Here is a 19,660-nt window from a genome sequence, read left to right as displayed (position 1 = left end):
ATACAGTGCCTTGCGAAAGTATTCATCCCCCTTGGCGTTTTTCCTATTTTGTTGCATTAGAACCTGTAATTTAAATTGATTTTTATTTGGATTTCATTTCATGGACAAATTGGTGAAGTGAAATTAAAAAAATAACTTAAATGGAAAAGTGGTGCATGTGCAGTGGGGAGAACAATTATTTGATACACTGCCGATTTTGCAGGTTTTCCTACTTACAAAGCATGGGGCGGCAGGGTAGCCTAGTGTTGGACTAGTAACCGAAAGGTTGCAAGTTCAAATCCCTGAGCTGACAAAGTACAAGGTACAAATCTGTTCAAATCCCTGAGCTGACAAAGTACAAGGTACAAATCTGTCGTCCTGCCCCCAAACAGGCAGTTAACCCATCATTGAAAATAATAATTTGTTCTTAACTGACTTGCCTAGTAAAATAAAAAAAAATGTATCAACTGTGAGAGACGGAATCTAAAACAAAAATCCAGAAAATCACATTTTTCACATTTTTAAGGAATTCATTTGCATTTTATTGCATGACATAAGTATTTGATCACCTACCAACCCGTAAGAATTCCGGCTCCCTGTTAGTTTTTCTTTAAGAAGTCCTCCTGTTCTCCACTCATTCCCTGTATTAACTGCACCTGTTTGAACTCGTTACCTGTATAAAAGACACCTGTCCACACACTCAATCAAACAGACTCCAACCTCTCTACAATGGTCAAGACCAGAGAGCTGTGTAAGGACATCGGGGATCAAATTGGAGACCTGCACAAGGCTGGGATGGGCTACAGGACAACAGACAAGCATCTTGGTGAAAAGGCAACAACTGTTGGCACAATTATTGGAAAATGGAAGAAGTTCAAGATGACGGTCAATCACCCTCGGTCTGGGGCTCCATGCAAGATCTCACCTCGTGGGGCATCAATGGTCATGAGGAAGGTGAGGGATCAGCCCAGAACTACACGGCAGGACCTGGTCAATGACCTGAAGAGAGCTGGGACCACAGTCTCAAAGAAAACCATTAGTAACACACTACGCCGTCATGGATTAAAATCCTGCAGCGCACGCAAGGTCCCCCTGCTCAAGCCAGCGCATGTCCAGGCCCGTCTGAAGTTTGCCAATGACCCTCTGGATGATCCAGAGGAGGAATGGGAGAAGGTCATGTGGTCTGATGAGACAAAAATAGAGCTTTTTGGTCTAAACTCCACTCACTGTGTTTGGAGGAAGAAGAAGGATGAGTACAACCCCAAGAACACCATATCAACTGTGAAGAATGGAGGTGGAAACATCATTCTTTGGGGATGCTTTTCTGCAAAGGGAACAGGACGACTGCACCATATTGAGGGGAGGATGGATGGGGCCATGTATCGCGAGATCTTGGCCAACAACCTCCTTCCCTCAGTAAGAGCATTGAAGATGGGTCGTGGCTGGGTCTTCCAGCATGACAATGACCCGAAACCCACAGCCAGGGCAACTAAGGAGTGGCTCCGTAAGAAGCATCTCAAGATCCTGGAGTGGCCTAGCCAGTCTCCAGACCTGAACCCAATAGAACATTTTTGGAGGGAGCTGAAAGTCCATATTGCCCAGCGACAGCCCCGAAACCTGAAGGATCTGGAGAAGATCTGTATGGGGGAGTGGGCCAAAATCCCTGCTGCAGTGTGCGCAAACCTGGTCAAGAACTACAGGAAACGTATGATCTCTGTAATTGCAAACAAAGGTTTCTGTACCAAATATTAAGTTCTGCTTTTCTGATGTGTCAAATACTTATGTCATGCAATAAAATGCAAATTAATTACTTAAAATCATACAATGTGATTTTCTGGATTTTTGTTTTAAATTCCGTCTCTCATAGTTGAAGTGTACCTATGATAAAAATTACAGACCTCTACATGCTTTGTAAGTGGGAAAACCTGCAAAATCGGCAGTGTATCAAATACTTGTTCTCCCCACTGTATATGTATTCACTCCCTTTGCTATGAAGCCCCTAAATAAGATTTGGTGCAACAAATTACGTGTCACATGATATATAAGAATATATACACCTGTTCTGAAAGGCCCCAGTGTCTGCAACTCCAGTAAGCAAGGGGCACCACCAAGCAAGCGCCACCATGAAGACTAAGGAACTCTCCAAACAGGTCAGGGACAAAGTTGTGGAGAAGTACAGATCAGGGTTGTGTTATAAAATATATCAGAAACTTTGAACATCCCACAGAGCACCATTAAATCCATTATTAAAAAATTGAAAGAATATGCCACCACAACAAACCTGCCAAGAGAGGGCTGCTCACCAAAATTCACGAACCAGGCAAGGAGGGCATTAATCAGAGAGGCAACAAAGAGACCAAAGATAAACCTGAAGTAGCTGCAAAGCTCCACAGAGGAGATTGGAGTATCTGTCCATTGGACCACTGGACCACTTTAAGCCCTACACTCCACAGATCAGGCCTTTACGGAAGAGTGGCCAGAAAAAAAGCCATTGCTTTCTGGTGTTCCCCAAAAGGCATGTGGGAGACTTCCCATACATTTGGAAGAATGTTCTCTGGTCAGATGAGACTAAAAGTGAGCTTTTTGGCCATCCAGGAAAACGCTATATCTGGCTCAAACCCAACACCTCTCATCACCTTGAGAACCCCATCCCCACAGTGAAGCATGGTAGTGGCAGCATCATGCAATGTTTTTCATCGGCAGGGACTGGGAAACTGGTCAGAATTGAATGAATGATGGCTGGGACTAAATACAGGGAGATTCTTGAGGGAAACCTGTTTCAGTCTTCCAGAGATTTGAGACTGGGACGGAGGTTCACCTTCCAGCAAGACAATGACTCTAAGCATACTACTAAAGCAACACTCGAGTGGTTTAAGGGGAAACATTTAAATGCCTTGGAATGGCCTAGTCGAAGCCCAGACCTTAATCCAATTGAGAATGTGTGGTATGACATTTTGTTGTACACCAGTGGAACCCATCCAACTTGAAGGATCTGGAGAAGTTTTCCCTTGAATAATGGGCAAAAATCCCAGTGGCTAGATGTCCCAAGCTCATAGACACATAACCCAAGACACTTGCAGCTGTAAAGGTTGCTCTACAAAGTATTGACTTAGGGGGGTTCAAAACTTCATGATCTTTGACCACATGGTTTTTGTCAAGTTCATGCAGTTGTCATATAGGCACAAGTCAGACAGATTGTATCCCCATAATGCAACACACTTTGGAAGGCTGTGACCGAAAATGGTCAACGACTTGACGAAAGTGATCAAACGTGCCCTGTTTCTGCGATAACTCTTGGACTCTTGACAACATGATAAAATGTTATTACACATTGCTGAAACAAGCACGGTGTTGTAGCAAACGATGAATAAAATGGTCTTGGAACCGCTCACCCTGGCAATTTGACTGGTAAACTCATGGGTACACTCGCAATGGCTGCCTGGTATTGTGACGCAATCATTTCCACGGTAATGTAGAATGTTCATTCAAATTATGTTAACTGATGTGGCTAATACAGTGGAATATATGTTTATCTAATCTCATTAGAGCTGAATCAACCAATAACAGCACATATAATTGGGAATTTGAATGCTAGAATGGACATGAACCTTCTTATGATGGGATAAAGATCAGCCATTTTAGTTAGGGAGTTGATCAGATATTGTGTCAAATAATGAATTTGAAGAATGTATATACACTGTATGTTTGTTAGCTAGCTAGCCATCCAAATTGTAGAGGAATTATTCCATTCATTTTTCAAAGTAACTGCCAATATGCCAACATTCTATTCAAACAAGGCAGTCAATCCACATCCATAAACTTGCTGAAATCAGTTGCTGATGGAATTTTGAGGGTTTATTAAATAGCCCCTCTAGTAATTTAACAGGATCTCTATGACACAGCACATACTGATGGGCGTCACCCAACACACCCACAGTCATAATTATGACTAAACTCCGCCCATTCCTACAATATCCGCAGCCATTTCTACAATTTCTCAAAGCAGGAAGTAAAAACAAGAAATTCATAGACATAGCTATGCATGCAAGGATTGACCATGCTTGATATCCAAATTATAGTTTAAACCATGTTTTTTATGCTATACATTGTTTGTTTACATTTACTTTGTTTACAAACAAGCTAATATTTGAAGTCCTGATGAGGTACGACAGTTGAACTAAGCTCATTTATAAGTAATATTCTTCAAGAATCAATGGGTGCATGTCATTAATTTACAAGGCAAAAAATGTATGTAGCAACTGCTGATTGCCCCTTTAAACTAAATAAAAACTAGTAAAGTGAATGTGAAACTAACTGAAACTAAACTGAATTTGAAACAATATTCTTCAAACTAATAGATAGAAAATGAATATAATAACACTAAACTATAATAACCTTGGCACACACATACATGCACACACACATATATGCACACACGCATACACACAAACACACACACACTTACTCAAACGACTCTCTTTCTCCTTCTCCAATCTCTCTCTCTTTCTCTCTCTCTCTCTCTCTTTATTTCTCCCTCCCACGCAATCACACTTACAAATTCATGTCCTGCAACTCTGACTGACATTCACTTGAATGTGAATGTCATGTATTTTTTCAGGATGTTTCGTCTCCTTGTCTCTACATTTTAGCTGAATGTGAATACATTTACAAATAAACTCTCTCTCTCACTCTCACTCTCACCCTGTCCCTCCTTGTCTTTCTCCTTGTCTCCCATCATTACTACCTCCCATCCCTTTCCTCCCTATATCTGTCTCACCTCTCCTCTCCCTCTTCTCCCCCATCTCTCTCCCCCACCCCTTTTCCTCCCTCTCCATCCCCACCATCCCTCTCTCCACAGTACCCTGGGAGGATGCATGAGTTGATCCTGTTTGTGATCACCTGGGTGGGCATAGTGATCAGCTTGGTGTGCCTGGCTATCTGCATCTCTACCTTTTGCTTCCTGAGGGGCCTGCAGACCGACCGCAACACCATCCACAAGAACCTCTGCATCAACCTCTTCATCGCAGAGCTCCTCTTCCTTATTGGAATCGACAAGACCCAGTACCACGTGAGTAGGGGAGGGGAGAGGGAGAGAGGGACATGTAGCCTGGTTCCTGATCTGTTTGTGATGTCTTGTTAAGTCGTAAAGACATTGTCATGTGGCATGTGAAATAACTGATCTGGGGCCAGGCTAGGGGACAAGTGCCTCGTACATGGAACACCTAATACAGGACAGAGCGACATCTGTCTCACACTTGGAACACCATCAGACCATCAGCACTTAAATGAGAAGTGCTTTTCATTATGGATCATGAGAATGAAAAGGTCCTCCGTTACAGGGCTTGAATGACCTTATGCTGTCCTTTTCTGGATCTTACTCACCTTCCTTTGATATTTTCCTTTTCTCTTTCACTTCTTTTCACCCCTCTGTTTTTTAAATCTCTCTTTTTATTTTATTGTACTCTCCTTCTCATTCTTTCTCTCTCTCAGTCCCTTTAAAAAACAATTGCCTTTATTTAAATAGGCAAATCAGTTAAGAACTCATTCTTATTTTCAATGATGGCCTAGGAACAGTGGGTTAGCTGCTTTGTTCGGGGGCAGAACAACAGATTTGTACCTTTTCAGCTCAGGGATTTGAACTTGCAACCTTTCAGTTACTAGTTCAATGCTCTAACCACTAGGCTACGCTGCCGCCCCTGAAATCCCTCTGTCTCCCTCTATCTCTTTCTCCTTCTCCTTCTCTCTGTCTCAGATTGCCTGTCCGATCTTTGCTGGGCTGCTTCACTTCTTCTTCCTGGCTGCATTCTCCTGGATGTGTCTGGAGGGGGTGCAGCTCTATCTGTTGCTGGTGGAGGTGTTTGAGAGCGAGTACTCCCGCAAGAAGTACTACTACCTGTGTGGCTACTGCTTCCCAGCTCTGGTGGTGGGCATCTCGGCAGCCATAGACTACCGGAGCTATGGGACCAAGAAAGCGTACGTGTGAAGCAGTCCCTTTTCACCTGCAGATTGAGAGACAGGGTTATGCTAGTTTAGAGTGCCTAGACTGTTCCCCTGACAGGGAATGTAATATGGAGTGTAGTTTGAAGAGGATTGTTCTCTTTCGTTGTCTTCCCCCCATGGACAAGAGTTTTGAACAGTTAGCCGAAGCCTGCTGATTAGCTTCCTTAAGATATCCTCCGAGACAGGGGATGAGTGTGTGTGTGTGATGTGTGATTTGTGTGTGTGATGTATGTGTGTGTGCATGGGTACATGTGTGCGAGTGTGACTGTGATATTTGAATCTTTTCCTATGTCCCATGTCTAGGTGCTGGTTGCGGGTGGATAACTACTTCATCTGGAGCTTCATTGGCCCTGTTTCTTTTGTTATTATGGTACAGTCATTCATTATGATGCTATTATGACCAACTGTATTACATTCTTTTTCATTCAGGCTTCTTACTTATTTACTTAATCCTCTTAGTTCCTGGAGAAATATAGGGCCTGTACTAAAGACTAACTTCACAAATGTTACAACAATTTAAGACCAGAGGGTGTTCTAGGATTCCACTGAATGTGTTGTAGACATGTGTAACCTTTAACCTTTCCCCCCTAGATGAACCTGGTGTTCCTCATGATCACTGTGCACAAGATGACCCGCAACTCCTCTGCGCTAAAACCTGACTCCAGTCGCCTCGACAACATCAAGTGAGTCCCACTCAGCAGAGGTTAGGGGTCAGTGAAGCCTCCCAGGTCATGTGATTAGGGCATTTCCTGTATCAGTGAGAGATGGGTTGGAAGTCTGAAAAAATGAAGGAAAAGCAGAATAATGTTTGTCATATTGTCCAGACTGGTTACATAGTATATGTAAATCCAGGACACTTAAATTAGTATGATATGTAATGTTTGGTGTGGTTACATAAGACAGAAGGTTACTTAAGGCAAAAACAAAAGTAGGGTGGTTGGTCTGGGTTGATGGGTGGACAAATAACATAAACGTCTAACAACCCAAAGGTTGAGTGTTTGAATCTCATCATGGACAACTTTAGCTAATTAGCAACTTTACAACTAGTTACTACTTTTTAGCTATATTGCAACTACTTAGCATGTTAGCTAACCCTTCCCCTAACCTTAACCCGTTTAGTTAACCCTTACTCTAACCCTAACCTTAACCCTTTTGGCTTACCCTAACCTTAACCCTTTTAACTAACCCTAACCTTATCCCTTTAACCTAACTCCTATCCTTAACCATAAATCCTTAACCTCAAATCCTAACCTCAAGAGCTAGCCCCCTAGCTAACGTTAGCAACAACAAATTGGAATTCATAACATATACGTGTTGAAATGATGGAGATACACAAATGAATACATAACTCAGATTTAGGTACAGATTTAGGTACAGTATAATACAAAATGCTCTGAGACTACGTTGTATTGTAATAACAATGAGTCATTTTCAAAGCAGATATTCCAGATAGTAGGTTCAAAGCCAGTACAGTTGAGACACATGCATCTTAAGGCAAAACAGCCATGCTGGGTAGAGGGTTGGCTTCGGTCTGTGTGAGTGGTTTCATTGTGATGCTAAGCTAACATTAGCATGCCCTCTCCTCCCCAGGTCATGGGCTATTGGGGCCATCGCCCTGCTCTTCCTGCTTGGTCTGACCTGGTCCTTCGGCCTCCTCTTCATCAACGAGAACACGGTCATCATGGCTTACCTCTTCACCACCTTCAACGCCTTCCAGGGCATGTTCATCTTCATCTTCCACTGCGCTCTGCAGAAAAAGGTAACTCAAACACTCACATATCTAAAAGTGACCTTTTCTATTGAGTAAACTAAGCATAACATTTTAAATAGACATGTTGGAATATAATTACAGTCTGGAGCCTGATTTATGTTGTTACTTTCCCTTAATAATTCCTGTGAGAAGGAGGTGATTATTTAACCAAATTTTAATTAAACAGGGTAATTATGCACTGTACATCACTAGGTGCACTATTCAGTGCTCTGTCTATTTGAAATGTTAATTTTCTCAAAGCATGTATGTCTTTGCCTGATGAAAATCTTGAGTCCGTATGTTCAGAATGAAAAATCCATAAATGTATCATTCTTGTGTAATTTATGTCTAGGCTACATTGAGGTTTTTCTTTAGCTGTTTTAGGTTATCTGGCATTAGCCTTAGGGCCTAACTGTACATGCACCAATAGCCTATATGCCAATCTGAAAATTATTTTGGGAATGGGTAGAAAAAGTTAACTTTGACCCACTGAGGCAAAAATAACAATGTCAGAGTTTAATTCAAGAGAAAAGCTCAAAATTGAGAAATGAAAATAAAGAGAAGGGAGGCCAGAAAAGTTAGAAGTGGTAAAAGAGGATGATAGCAGTGCTGGCTATGTTATGTGTGATGGTTGTGAGGCACTATACACATTCAACAGACACAAGACGGGGACTTCAGATAGGCCTATGGCACGAGAAGGGAACTGTAGCCTACTGTTCAGATGGGTTAAATGGAAACGGAAATCTGGACACTGACTGTAGGTCTATAACCTCTCACATAGTCTCAATATCAACTCTTGCAGAATTAAGCATTTCTTGTAGTAAATGATACAACAAATGTAGGCTATATTTTGATTCTGGAACAGGAGTGGAGAAATATGATTTCTTTCAGCATTTTGAGAGAATGTGAATGTGCAGTTAGATACTGTCTGCAAAGGTGCTCTCTTCATCAACATCATAAAAGCTGATAGTATTTCTACCACCTAAAATATGCATCCAAGCCGAAATGAAATGTTTGGTCGTTTTCACAGCTTACAACCGGTCAAACTGATGTAATTTGGAAGTTTACTTTTTTTTGTTTTGTTATTGCATTTTCTCCCCGGTCCCTAAACATCTTTCCTCCACGAAAGAAGCAGAGATGACAGAGAAAACTTTAGCCTACCGATATTCACTAGATTGAAGGATTCATTCTATCAATTTATGATCTTATTCTGGTGAGCAATGGTTTATTTAGTCTTCTATGGCAACATATAATGACAGAAGAGAAGGTGCATGTATCTAATTATAGACAAGATGACTAACTAATAGCCGACCAAAATGTCGAAAATTAGAAGCAGAAACATATCGAAATCAGGCAAAAACATAAAGTCTTGCACCCCCTGTCCAATAATCATTCCTCCATCTTTGACTGTAGCCTACAGCACATTTTCTATATTAGCGCGTCCGGTGCAGATTTTCACTTTATCACATATAGTTGGGCGGTTGAGGATGAGTTATTAGCAGTTATGGGCAGGTGCTGGTGAATAAACAGCCGACTCGCGCACCACTAGTGTGTATGTATGCGAGTCTACAGCTTACATGCGTGTGTCTAAGCCATGTTTGCCCTCTCTCTCCATGCAGGTGCATAAGGAGTACAGTAAGTGTCTGCGTCACTCGTACTGCTGCAGCCGTACCTCCACCACCAGCTCCCACGGCTCCCTGAAGAACTCTGCACTGCGTGCCAACAACCGCTACTACACTGGCAACCAGGCCCGCCACGCTGCCGCACACAGACAGGTCAGTGAACGGACATACACACACGCACACACACCACATACACACCACACACACACACACACACGTGTGCACGCATGCATACACGCACAGACTTTAAGGGACTATATGGGTGCACACACAGGGCACATCATGCCATACACAAACCCACAGATTACACGCACCAATCTACAAAGTGTAGGCCTGTCCCATACCTAATTCTCTTTGACAACACTCTAAACACACACACACAATACACTCTCAGTCTACAGTTGACATACCGGCTATCACACGCTTCACAAATCTAATCAGAAACCTTCATCTCTATTTGGATCTACCACGTCTCAATCTGATGTTGTTTATCTGCGTGCATTAACTTGTTTATGTTAGTATGCCTATTGCGTGAGCTTATTTACTTCATGTATCTCTGGTAGCATGTATGTGTTTGCTTAGTAGTTTTAGACAGATCCATGTAAGCTTGGCAGTGTTCCAGCCTCACATAGTTACAATATTATATCATATTGTTTATTCCTGTCTGTCTATCTATCTGTCTGTCTGTCTTGTTAATTCCTGTCTGTCTGTCTTGTTAATTCTTGTCTGTCTGTCTTGTTAATTCCTGTCTGTCTGTCTTGTTTTGCTTCACTGTGTGCTTCTCTTCTCCGGCGTTCCAGAGTCGGATCCGCAGGATGTGGAACGACACGGTTCGGAAGCAGACGGAATCTTCCTTCATGGCGGGAGACATCAACAGTACTCCTTCACTCAACCGTGGTGAGACTCCCCACCCCCTTAACCCCCCTCTAACCCCCTGCTGTCCCCCTCTCCAATCACGCACACCTCTATGGCAGGCTCATCAGAACTGACAGACAGACAGGCAGAACGAAGTAGGAGCACCGCTGAGTCTACTGTCAGAGACAGAGAGCGAGGAAGAGGAGCCAGTGTACATTGACACGAGCAATAGCCTGAGCAGCCGGTGGTATACCGTCGCCGTGGCAGCCATCGTCATGGGGATCAGAATTATCTGGGAGGGAGGGAAGAGTTGATGATGACAAAGAGGTAGCAGCTAAATCAACCGTCACTATTTATGTTAATTTCATCCATTTTGTTTTTAATGAACTGATTAGCGTACGAGCTGGCTGGGGGTAATTAGTATTATTGAAGAGAGTGACAGGAACAAGTGAGGGAGAGGGTGCGAGGAGAGGAGGAGAGAGTAAGAAGAGAGGAGGGGAGGGGAAGGAGATTCGCTTTCCTGGAACTGACATACCCAGAGAAAGTATTCTCTGGGTATACCAAACATTAGAAACACCTTCCCAATATCCACTCTGCAAGGTGTTGAAAGCGTTCCACAGGGATGCTGGCCCATGTTGACTCCAATGCTTTCCACCGTTGTATCAAGTTGGCTGGATGTCCATTGGGTGGTGGACCATTCTTGATAAACACGGCAAACTGTTGAGCGTGAAAAGCGTTGCAGTTCTTGACACAAACTGGTGCGCCTGGCACATGCTACCATAGCCCATACACAACCCATGTCTCAAAGCTTCAAAATCCTTCTTTAACCTGTCTCCTCTCCTTCATTTTTAACCTGTCTCCTCTCCTTCATCTTTAACCTGTCTCCTCTCCTTCATCTTTAACCTGTCTCCTCTCCTTCATCTTTAACCTGTCTCCTCTCCTTCATCTTTAACCTGTCTCCTCTCCTTCATCTACACTGATTGAAGTGGATTTAACAAGTGACATCAATAAGCTTTCACCTGGATTCACCTGGTCAGTCTGTCATGGAAAGAGCAGGTGTTCTTAATGTTTTGTATACTCAGTTTATAGGGAAAGAGGAAGGAGGAAGTGAAGGACAGAGGAAGCTGGGATAAAGAGAGGAGGAGGGATAGGTGAAGGACGGATTGAGGAGGGATAGAGCTAGAGGGAGAAACTCTAAACAAAGGGGCTGCCAAGTGCGAAGTCCTTTCTTTTCCCAAGCGTTTGAGAAAAGTTTGTCATTGTTGGCAAAAAGCGAAAGATGGCCGCGCCATTCGGGAGACAGAGAGAAAGAACGAGAGAGTGAGAAGTAAAGAGAAGGAGAGACGCTATCATGGAGCAATAATTAAATGGGACGAATCTCGGCTAGAGCCGCTGTCTTCGTTGTTATCGCTGGCATCTCATATCTCTTTGATTTCCCCACTTAACTTCTTTATCAACTTGTTTCTCTTCAGACAATAGTGATCTGTCCAGGAGACAAGGCGTGATGAGGCTTCCTCCTCTCTGAATGAAGCTTCCCAGTGCCTGCCCTACTTTCTCTCTCCAACACTTAAAAGCTGTTGTTTTTAAATTGTCGACAGAATATTCTTTCCAGGTGTTTCTGGACAGCTAATCCTGAGTAATTTGGTGTGGAGAGAGACAGGGACAATGGAGAGTGAGTGAATGAGGGAGTTGATGGGTGAACGAACTAACAAAGAAATGAAAGAATGTGAGTGTTTTAGTGTGAAATTCTTTCTGTGAATTTCTGTCTTTCTCATTGTCTCTGTGATGAATGGTTTGGTTGAGACCTGATGGTTGCACTAGACCACTCTCCGTCATGCTGTCCTATTTTTAATTTCATGGCATTTCTATTCGACCGCCTGGGGCTGAAGCCATACATGGGCATTATAGAGCATTCTCAATGTTCAATCTCTTTGAATTATATTTTTCTAAAGGTGGCATGCGCATTTCACTGTGAAATGAACTGTGTTTCAATGACTGCACTCTCTGACTACGTAATGATATGCATTAGTACTCCCCCTTCGACTACGTGGTAAGATACAGAACAATATTCCAAATGGCAACACTGCCTGCAAACAGCACCTTTCCGCAGGAAATGTATTTTACTCAAAGGTTACAATAGCAAGGTAAACACATTCAGGGGTGTCCTGTCAAATACATTACTCTGTAGAACATTACTGTCAATCGATTTGAATAGGAATTTAACATTGTTTTGAATAAACTGTCAATGGCCTGTATTACTATGTATAATGTTAATTATGTATTATGTATAATATTCATTATGTATTATATTTTGAGGTATTGTTTTGACATTTATACAGTGCCTGTAATTATATTGTATGTTATATTTTTGTTTTGTCATATAAAATGTTGTTAATATACCAAAACAAACCCAAAAATATGTTTATGGTAAAGTATATGTTTATGGTAAAGTAGATATTTATGGTAAAGTAGACGGTTATGGTAAAGTATATGTTTATGGTAAAGTATATATTTATGGTAAAGTAGATGTTTATGGTAACGTATATATTTATGGTAAAGTATATATTTATGGTAAAGTAGATGTTTATGGTAAAGTATATATTTATGGTAAAGTAGATATTTATGGTAAAGTATATATTTATGTTAAAGTATATATTTATGGTAAAGTAGATGTTTATGGTAAAGTATATATTTATGGTAAAGTATATATTTATGGTAAAGTAGATGTTTCTGGTAAAGTAGATGTTTATGGTAAAGTAGATGTTTATGGTAAAGTAGATATTTATGGTAAAGTAGATGGTTATGGTAAAGTATATATTTATGGTAAAGTAGATGTTTATGGTAAAGTATATATTTATGGTAAAGTAGATGTTTATGGTAAAGTATATATTTATGGTAAAGTATATATTTATGGTAAAGTAGATGTTTATGGTAAAGTATATATTTATGGTAAAGTATATATTTATGGTAAAGTATATATTTATGGTAAAGTAGATGTTTATGGTAAAGTATATATTTATGGTAAAGTATATATTTATGGTAAAGTAGATTTTTGTGGTAAAGTATATATTTATGGTAAAGTAGATGTTTCTGGTAAAGTAGATGTTTATGGTAAAGTAGATATTTATGGTAAAGTAGATGGTTATGGTAAAGTATATATTTATGGTAAAGTAGATGTTTATGGTAAAGTATATATTTATGGTAAAGTAGATGTTTATGGTAAAGTATATGTTTATGGTAAAGTTGATGGTTATGGTAAAGTAGATGTTTATGGTAAAGTTGATGGTTATGGTAAAGTAGATGGTTATGGTAAAGTAGATGTTTATGGTAAAGTAGATGGTTATGGTGAAGTAGATGGTTATGGTAAAGTAGATGGTTATGGTAAAGTAGATGTTTATGGTAAAGTTGATGGTTATGGTAAAGTTGATGGTTATGGTAAAGTAGATGGTTATGGTAAAGTAGATGTTTATGGTAAAGTAGATGTTTATGGTAAAGTTGATGGTTATGGTAAAGTAGATGGTTATGGTAAAGTAGATGGTTATGGTAAAGTAGATGGTTATGGTAAAGTAGATGGTTATGGTAAAGTTGATGGTTATGGTAAAGTAGATGGTTATGGTAAAGTTGATGGTTATGGTAAAGTTGATGGTTATGGTAAAGTAGATGGTTGTGGTAAAGTTGATGGTTATGGTAAAGTAGATGGTTATGGTAAAGTAGATGGTTATGGTAAAGTTGATGGTTATGTTAAAGTAGATGGTTATGGTAATGTTGATGTTTACGGTAAAGTAGATGGTTATGGTAAAGTAGATGGTTATGATGTTTTGTCTCTTTCTCTTAGCCACCATGGGAAACCACCTCCTGACCAACCCAGTGTTACAGACCCGTACCGGCACCTCTCCCTACAACACCCTACTAGCTGAGAGCTTCACTCCCCCTTCTCCTGGGGTCTTCAACTCCACCGGTAAGTAAACCTTAGTGTGTGTGTGTGTGTGTGTGTGTGTGTGTGTGTGTGTGTGCGTGCGTGCGTGCGTGCGTGCGTGCGTGCATGCGTGTGTGTACGTTCGTAGTGCGTGTGCTTCTGCATTTTATGCAAATATTTTTCTGTTTGTTAGTCTTTTTATGCCTCATTGTGTGTGGAGGATGGGAAAAGTGTGTGTCTGTTTCACTGGCGGTGAGTGTATGTATCTGTCAGACGGATTCAGCAGTAGAGAGAGAGAAAGCCATGCCAACTGCCTAGCCATCTGGCCAGGTCTCTAATCCTGCCTTGTTGATATGAAGAAGCAGAAATTGATTAGAAGTAAAGCTTCATCTGTGACTGAAGGAGAAATCTTGGGGACAGCTTCCCTTCTCAGACTCTCCCCAGAGTAAATGTGTCACATACAGTTGTAATGCTGTGATAATTCACTGAGAACAGCAGTAGACAGCGGTGGCTATAGTGATTGGGACACTGGACTCCATTCAGATTCATGTATCTGAGTTGTTCGGGTTTATGGAGCATTTTGATTGTAGGACTTAGACACTAGAAATACACTGAGTGTACAAAACATTAAGAACACCTGCTCTTTCCATGACAAAGACTGACCAGGTGAATCCAGGTGAAAGCTATGATCCCTTATTGATGTAATATGTTAAATCCACTTCAATCAGTGTAGATGAAGGGCAAGAGACAGGTTAAGGAAGGATTTTTAATCCTTGAGACAATTGAGACATGGATTATGTATGTGTGCCATTCAGAGGGTGAATGGGCAAGACAAAAAATGTAAGTGCCTTTGAACGGGGTATGGTAGTAGGTGCCAGGCGCATCGGTTTGGAACTCAATATTAGGAATGTGTCCTTAATGTTTTGTACACTCAGTGTATATACTGTTGAAGTCGGAAGTTTACATACACTTAGGTTGGAGTTATTAAAATTCATTTTCAACCACTCCATACATTTCTTGTTAACAAACTCTAGTTTTGGAAATGTGCATGACACAAGTAATTTTTCCAACAATTGTTTACAGACAGATTATTTCACTTATAATTCACTGTATCACAATTCCAGTGGGTCAGAAGTTTACATACACTAAGTTGACTGTGCCTTTAAACAACTTGGAACATTCCAGAAAATTATGTCATGGCTTTAGAAGCTTCTGGTCGCTTTTGGTAGGCTAATTGACATAATTTGAGTAACCGCTATAACCTGAAAGGCCGCCCAGCAAGGAAGAAGCCACTGCTCCAAAACCGCCATAAAAACAGCCAGACTACGGTTTGCAACTGCACATGGGGACGAAGATTGTACTTTTTAGAGAAATGTCCTCTGGTCTGATGAAACAAAAATATAACTGTTTGGCCATAATGACCATCGTTATGTTTGGAAGAAAAAGGGGGAGGCTTGCAAGCTGAAGAATACCATCCCAACCGTGAAGCACGGGGGTGGCAGCATAATGTTGTGGGGGTGCTTTGCTGCAGGAGGTACTGGTGCACTTCACAAAATAGATGGCATCATGAGGTAGGAAAATTATGTGGATAAATTGAAGCAACATCTCAAGACATCAGTTAAAGTTAAAGCTTGGTCGCAAATGGGTCTCCAAATGACAATGACCTCAGGCATACTTCCAAAGTTGTGGCAAAATGGCTTAAGGACAAAAAAGTCAAGGTATTGGAGTGGTCATCACAAAGCCCTGACCTCTACCCTATAGAAAATGTGTGGGCAGACCTGAAAAGCGTGTACGAGCAAGGAGGCCTACAAACCTGACTCAGTTACACCAGCTCTGTCAGGAGGAATGGGCAAAAATTCACCCAACTTATTGTGGGAAGGTTGTGGAAGGCTACCCAAAACTTTTGAACCAAGTTAAACAATTTAAAGGCAATGCTACCAAATACTAACTGAGTGTATGTAAACTTCTGACCCAATGGGAATGTGATGAAAGAAATAGAACCTGAAAGAAATAATTCTCTCTACTATTATTCTGACATTTCACATTCTTAAAATAAGGTGGTGATTCTAACTGACCTAATACAGGGAATAGTACAGGGAATTACTACAATTAAATGTCAGGAATTGTGAAAAACTGAGTTTAAGTGTATTTGGCTAAGGTGTATGTAAACTTCCAACTTCAATTGTAGTATACTAGATAGATCTTCTGGCAGTAGCCCTTAGCTGGTAGTCCTACTTTGAATTCCCTATTATTACAGTACAGCTATCCAGAGTACTCTCATAGTACTGTAGGTCTTAAGTAGAGGCGCTAACCAGAGGACCCAGGGTCTCGAGCTTGATGACGAGCTTGGAGGGTACTATGGTGTTGAATGCCGAGCTGTAGTCGATGAACAGCATTCTCACATAGGTATTCCTCTTGTCCAGGTGGGTTAGGGCAGTGTGCAGTGTGGTTGAGATTGCATCGTCTGTGGACCTATTTGGGCGGTAAGCAAATTGGAGTGGGTCTAGGGTGTCAGGTAGGGTGGAGGTGATATGGTCCTTGACTAGTCTCTCAAAGCACTTCATGATGACGGAAGTGAGTGCTACGGGGCGGTAGTCGTTTAGCTCAGTTACCTTAGCTTTCTTGGGAACAGGAACAATGGTGGCCCTCTTGAAGCATGTGGGAACAGCAGACTGGTATAGGGATTGATTGAATATGTCCGTAAACACACCGGCCAGCTGGTCTGCGCATGCTCTGAGGGCGCGGCTGGGGATGCCGTCTGGGCCTGCAGCCTTGCGAGGGTTAACACGTTTAAATGTCTTACTCACCTCGGCTGCAGTGAAGGAGAGACTGCATGTTTTCGTTGCAGGCTGTGTCAGTGGCACTGTATTGTCCTCAAAGCGGGCAAAAAAGTTATTTAGTCTGCCTGGGAGCAAGACATCCTGGTCCGTGACTGGGCTGGGTTTCTTCTTGTAGTCCGTGATTGACTGTAGACCCTGCCACATGCCTCTTGTGTCTGAGCCATTGAATTGAGATTCCACTTTGTCTCTGTACTGACACTTAGCTTGTTTAATAGCCTTGCGGAGGGAATAGCTGCATTGTTTATATTCGGACATGTTACCAGACACCTTGCCCTGATTAAAAGCAGTGGTTCGCGCTTTCAGTTTCACGCGAATGCTGCCATAAATCCACGGTTTCTGGTTAGAGAATGTTTTTATCGTTGCTATGGGAACGACATCTTCGACGCACGTTCTAATGAACTCGCACACCGAATCAGCGTATTCGTCAATATTTTTATCTGACGCAATACGAAACATGTCCCAGTCCACGTGATGGAAGCAGTCTTGGAGTGTGGAGTCAGCTTGGTCTGACCAGCGTTGGACAGACCTCAGTGTGGGACCCTCTTGTTTTAGTTTCTGCCTGTAGGCAGGGATCAGCAAAATGGAGTCGTGGTCAGCTTTTCCAAAAGGGGGGCGGGGCAGGGCCTTATATGCATCGCGGAAGTTATGATCCAAGGAACAATGATCCAAGGTTTTACCACCCCTGGTTGCGCAATCGATATGCTGATAAAATTTAGGGAGTCTTGTTTTCAGATTAGCTTTGTTAAAATCCCCAGCTACAATGAATGCAGCCTCCGGATAAAGTACTGTAGGTCTTAAGTAGTAGAGCTATCCAGAGTACTCTCATAGTACTGTAGGTCTTAAGTATTAGAGCTATCCAGAGTACTCTCATAATACTGTAGGTCTTAAGTAGTACAGATATCCAGAGTGATTTCATAGTACTGCAGGTCTTAAGTCATAGAGCTATCCAGAGTACTCTCATGGTACCATAGGTCTTAAGTAGATATGCTATCCAGAGTACTCTCATAATACTGTAGGTCTTAAGTAGATATGCTATCCAGAGTACTCTCATAATACTGTAGGTCTTAAGTAGAGGCGCTATCCAGAGTACTCTCATAATAATGTAGGTCTTAAATCGTAGAGCTGTCCAGAGTACTCTCATAGTACTGTAGGTCTTAAGTAGTAGAGCTATCCAGAGTACTCGCTCTGTGCTCCCTCCTCTCTATCTGTGTGCTCCCTGCCTGACTGAGAGGGAGTGTGCCAGCCAGTAGAGAGTTACTATAGTAGCAGCCTGTTGTGTCATAGTAGAGGCCTGAAATTGTAGACAGCATCTCTGTTTAATATTTTAAATACTCTCTGCACAATGCGTCAGGCAGCCTGACGGCCACGGGGTCCGGCTCAGCAGCAGCAGGGACATTTCTAGAACCCTGAGAGGAGAGGAAGTAGGAAGTGTACTTCATTAGAATGTCTAATTAGCCCTTCCACCACCGCCATAGCAACAGCCGACGAGTCTTGATTAAAATCATACCATGCATTAAAAATTAAATCCACACCGAACCGCAGTCTAACACGGATTTGCTTAGGGAAGCCATGCCTCACCATGCCTCTTATTTCAATGCGATCACCCTGTGATGGCAATTTGGGAGGAAAATCACAACATATTTTGGTGTGTTGAATGCGCGTCGTAGAATAATCATTACTGCTACTTTATGAGATGGTGGTGCATGCATTATGGATGTACTGAATCACAGGCTCACAGACAGCAGAATATACTACAGTGGTTTCTGTGTGTGTGTGTGTGTGTGTGTGTGTGTGTGTGTGTGTGTGTGTGTGTGTGTGTGTGTGTGTGTGTGTGTGTGTGTGTGTGTGTGTGTGTGTGTGTGTGTGTGTGTGTGTGTGTGTGTGTGTGTGGTGTAAATGATGGTGGATTATCATGTCAAAACTACAGGCCGTTTGTGTGCCTGTGTTTTATCAATGATTATAGATGATTTGCACTAGATGACTAACAGGAGGCGCTGTTTTGAAGCCACCACTCCTCCATCTTGGCACACCCTCACCGTTGTAAACATTTTTGGGGGAAGCTATAGAAAAGCATTTATTAATGTCTACATTTGTTTTTGTCACGTTTATTATATTATAGAGCTAAACCTAAAATAAAAAATATATATAATTTTTGGTTCTGACATTACTGTCCCCACGACAACATCAAAATACTTAAAAATACATGTTATTGTGTCCTTGAAACATTGAATACTGTATAATTCCATAAATTCCTATGGAGGACTGCTTCTTCTGAAGAATGCCTAAATGGCTGACCGGTGGCTTCAAAGCCTCTTACTAGCTAATACATTGACTTGTATATTTGTTTGAGTGGTTTGACTTTTGTTGTGGGTATTATTGGCTGATGTGTTCTCTTGTTAGTCTTTATCATAGCAATAAAAGCTATTGATTGTAGAGAGAGTGGGTGCGAGAGGGAGAGCAAAATAGAGCGACAGAGAGAGAGAGAGTGATGAAAGAGAGAGAGAGGAGTAAAAGTGACTCACTCACCAGTATTTTTCATTCCTTTCTTTGTGGCTTCTCCATGGATCTACAGGAACCTTCCGTGACCCAAGTATGTCCACATCTATAAACCTTTATGTTACTATCAGTGTGTATTATAGTGTTTACACAAATATTATATTTTCTCCAAATAATAATGTTTAAGTCCTAATTCTATTTA

At 41.6% G+C, this 19,660-nt stretch overlaps 1 protein-coding gene across 49 annotated transcripts in view; it reads left to right on the top strand.

The window, feature by feature from the left end:
• Positions 1-19,660, top strand: part of LOC118376256 (adhesion G protein-coupled receptor L1) — a 326,381-nt gene that overhangs the window by 298,145 nt on the left and 8,576 nt on the right. For all 49 annotated transcript variants that reach the window (XR_008136747.1, XR_008136723.1, XR_008136709.1 and 46 more), the window contains 9 exons: positions 4,838-5,047; positions 5,732-5,952; positions 6,283-6,349; positions 6,571-6,662; positions 7,570-7,738; positions 9,349-9,504; positions 10,152-10,248; positions 14,042-14,164; positions 19,535-19,552. Coding sequence is in view for 2 of the 49 variants with exons in the window: in XM_052519291.1 (XP_052375251.1) it covers positions 4,838-5,047; positions 5,732-5,952; positions 6,283-6,349; positions 6,571-6,662; positions 7,570-7,738; positions 9,349-9,504; positions 10,152-10,248; positions 14,042-14,164; positions 19,535-19,552 (1,153 nt within the window). In the remaining 47 variants the exon portion in view is untranslated. The remainder of the gene's footprint in view (positions 1-4,837; positions 5,048-5,731; positions 5,953-6,282; positions 6,350-6,570; positions 6,663-7,569; positions 7,739-9,348; positions 9,505-10,151; positions 10,249-14,041; positions 14,165-19,534; positions 19,553-19,660) is intronic.

Source organism: Oncorhynchus keta, chromosome 5 (genome assembly GCF_023373465.1).
Source record: "Oncorhynchus keta strain PuntledgeMale-10-30-2019 chromosome 5, Oket_V2, whole genome shotgun sequence".
NCBI classification, from domain to species: Eukaryota; Metazoa; Chordata; class Actinopteri; order Salmoniformes; family Salmonidae; genus Oncorhynchus; species Oncorhynchus keta.
The sequence above is the reverse complement of the archived record's forward strand: the minus strand, read 5'-3'. Positions and strand labels throughout refer to the sequence as shown.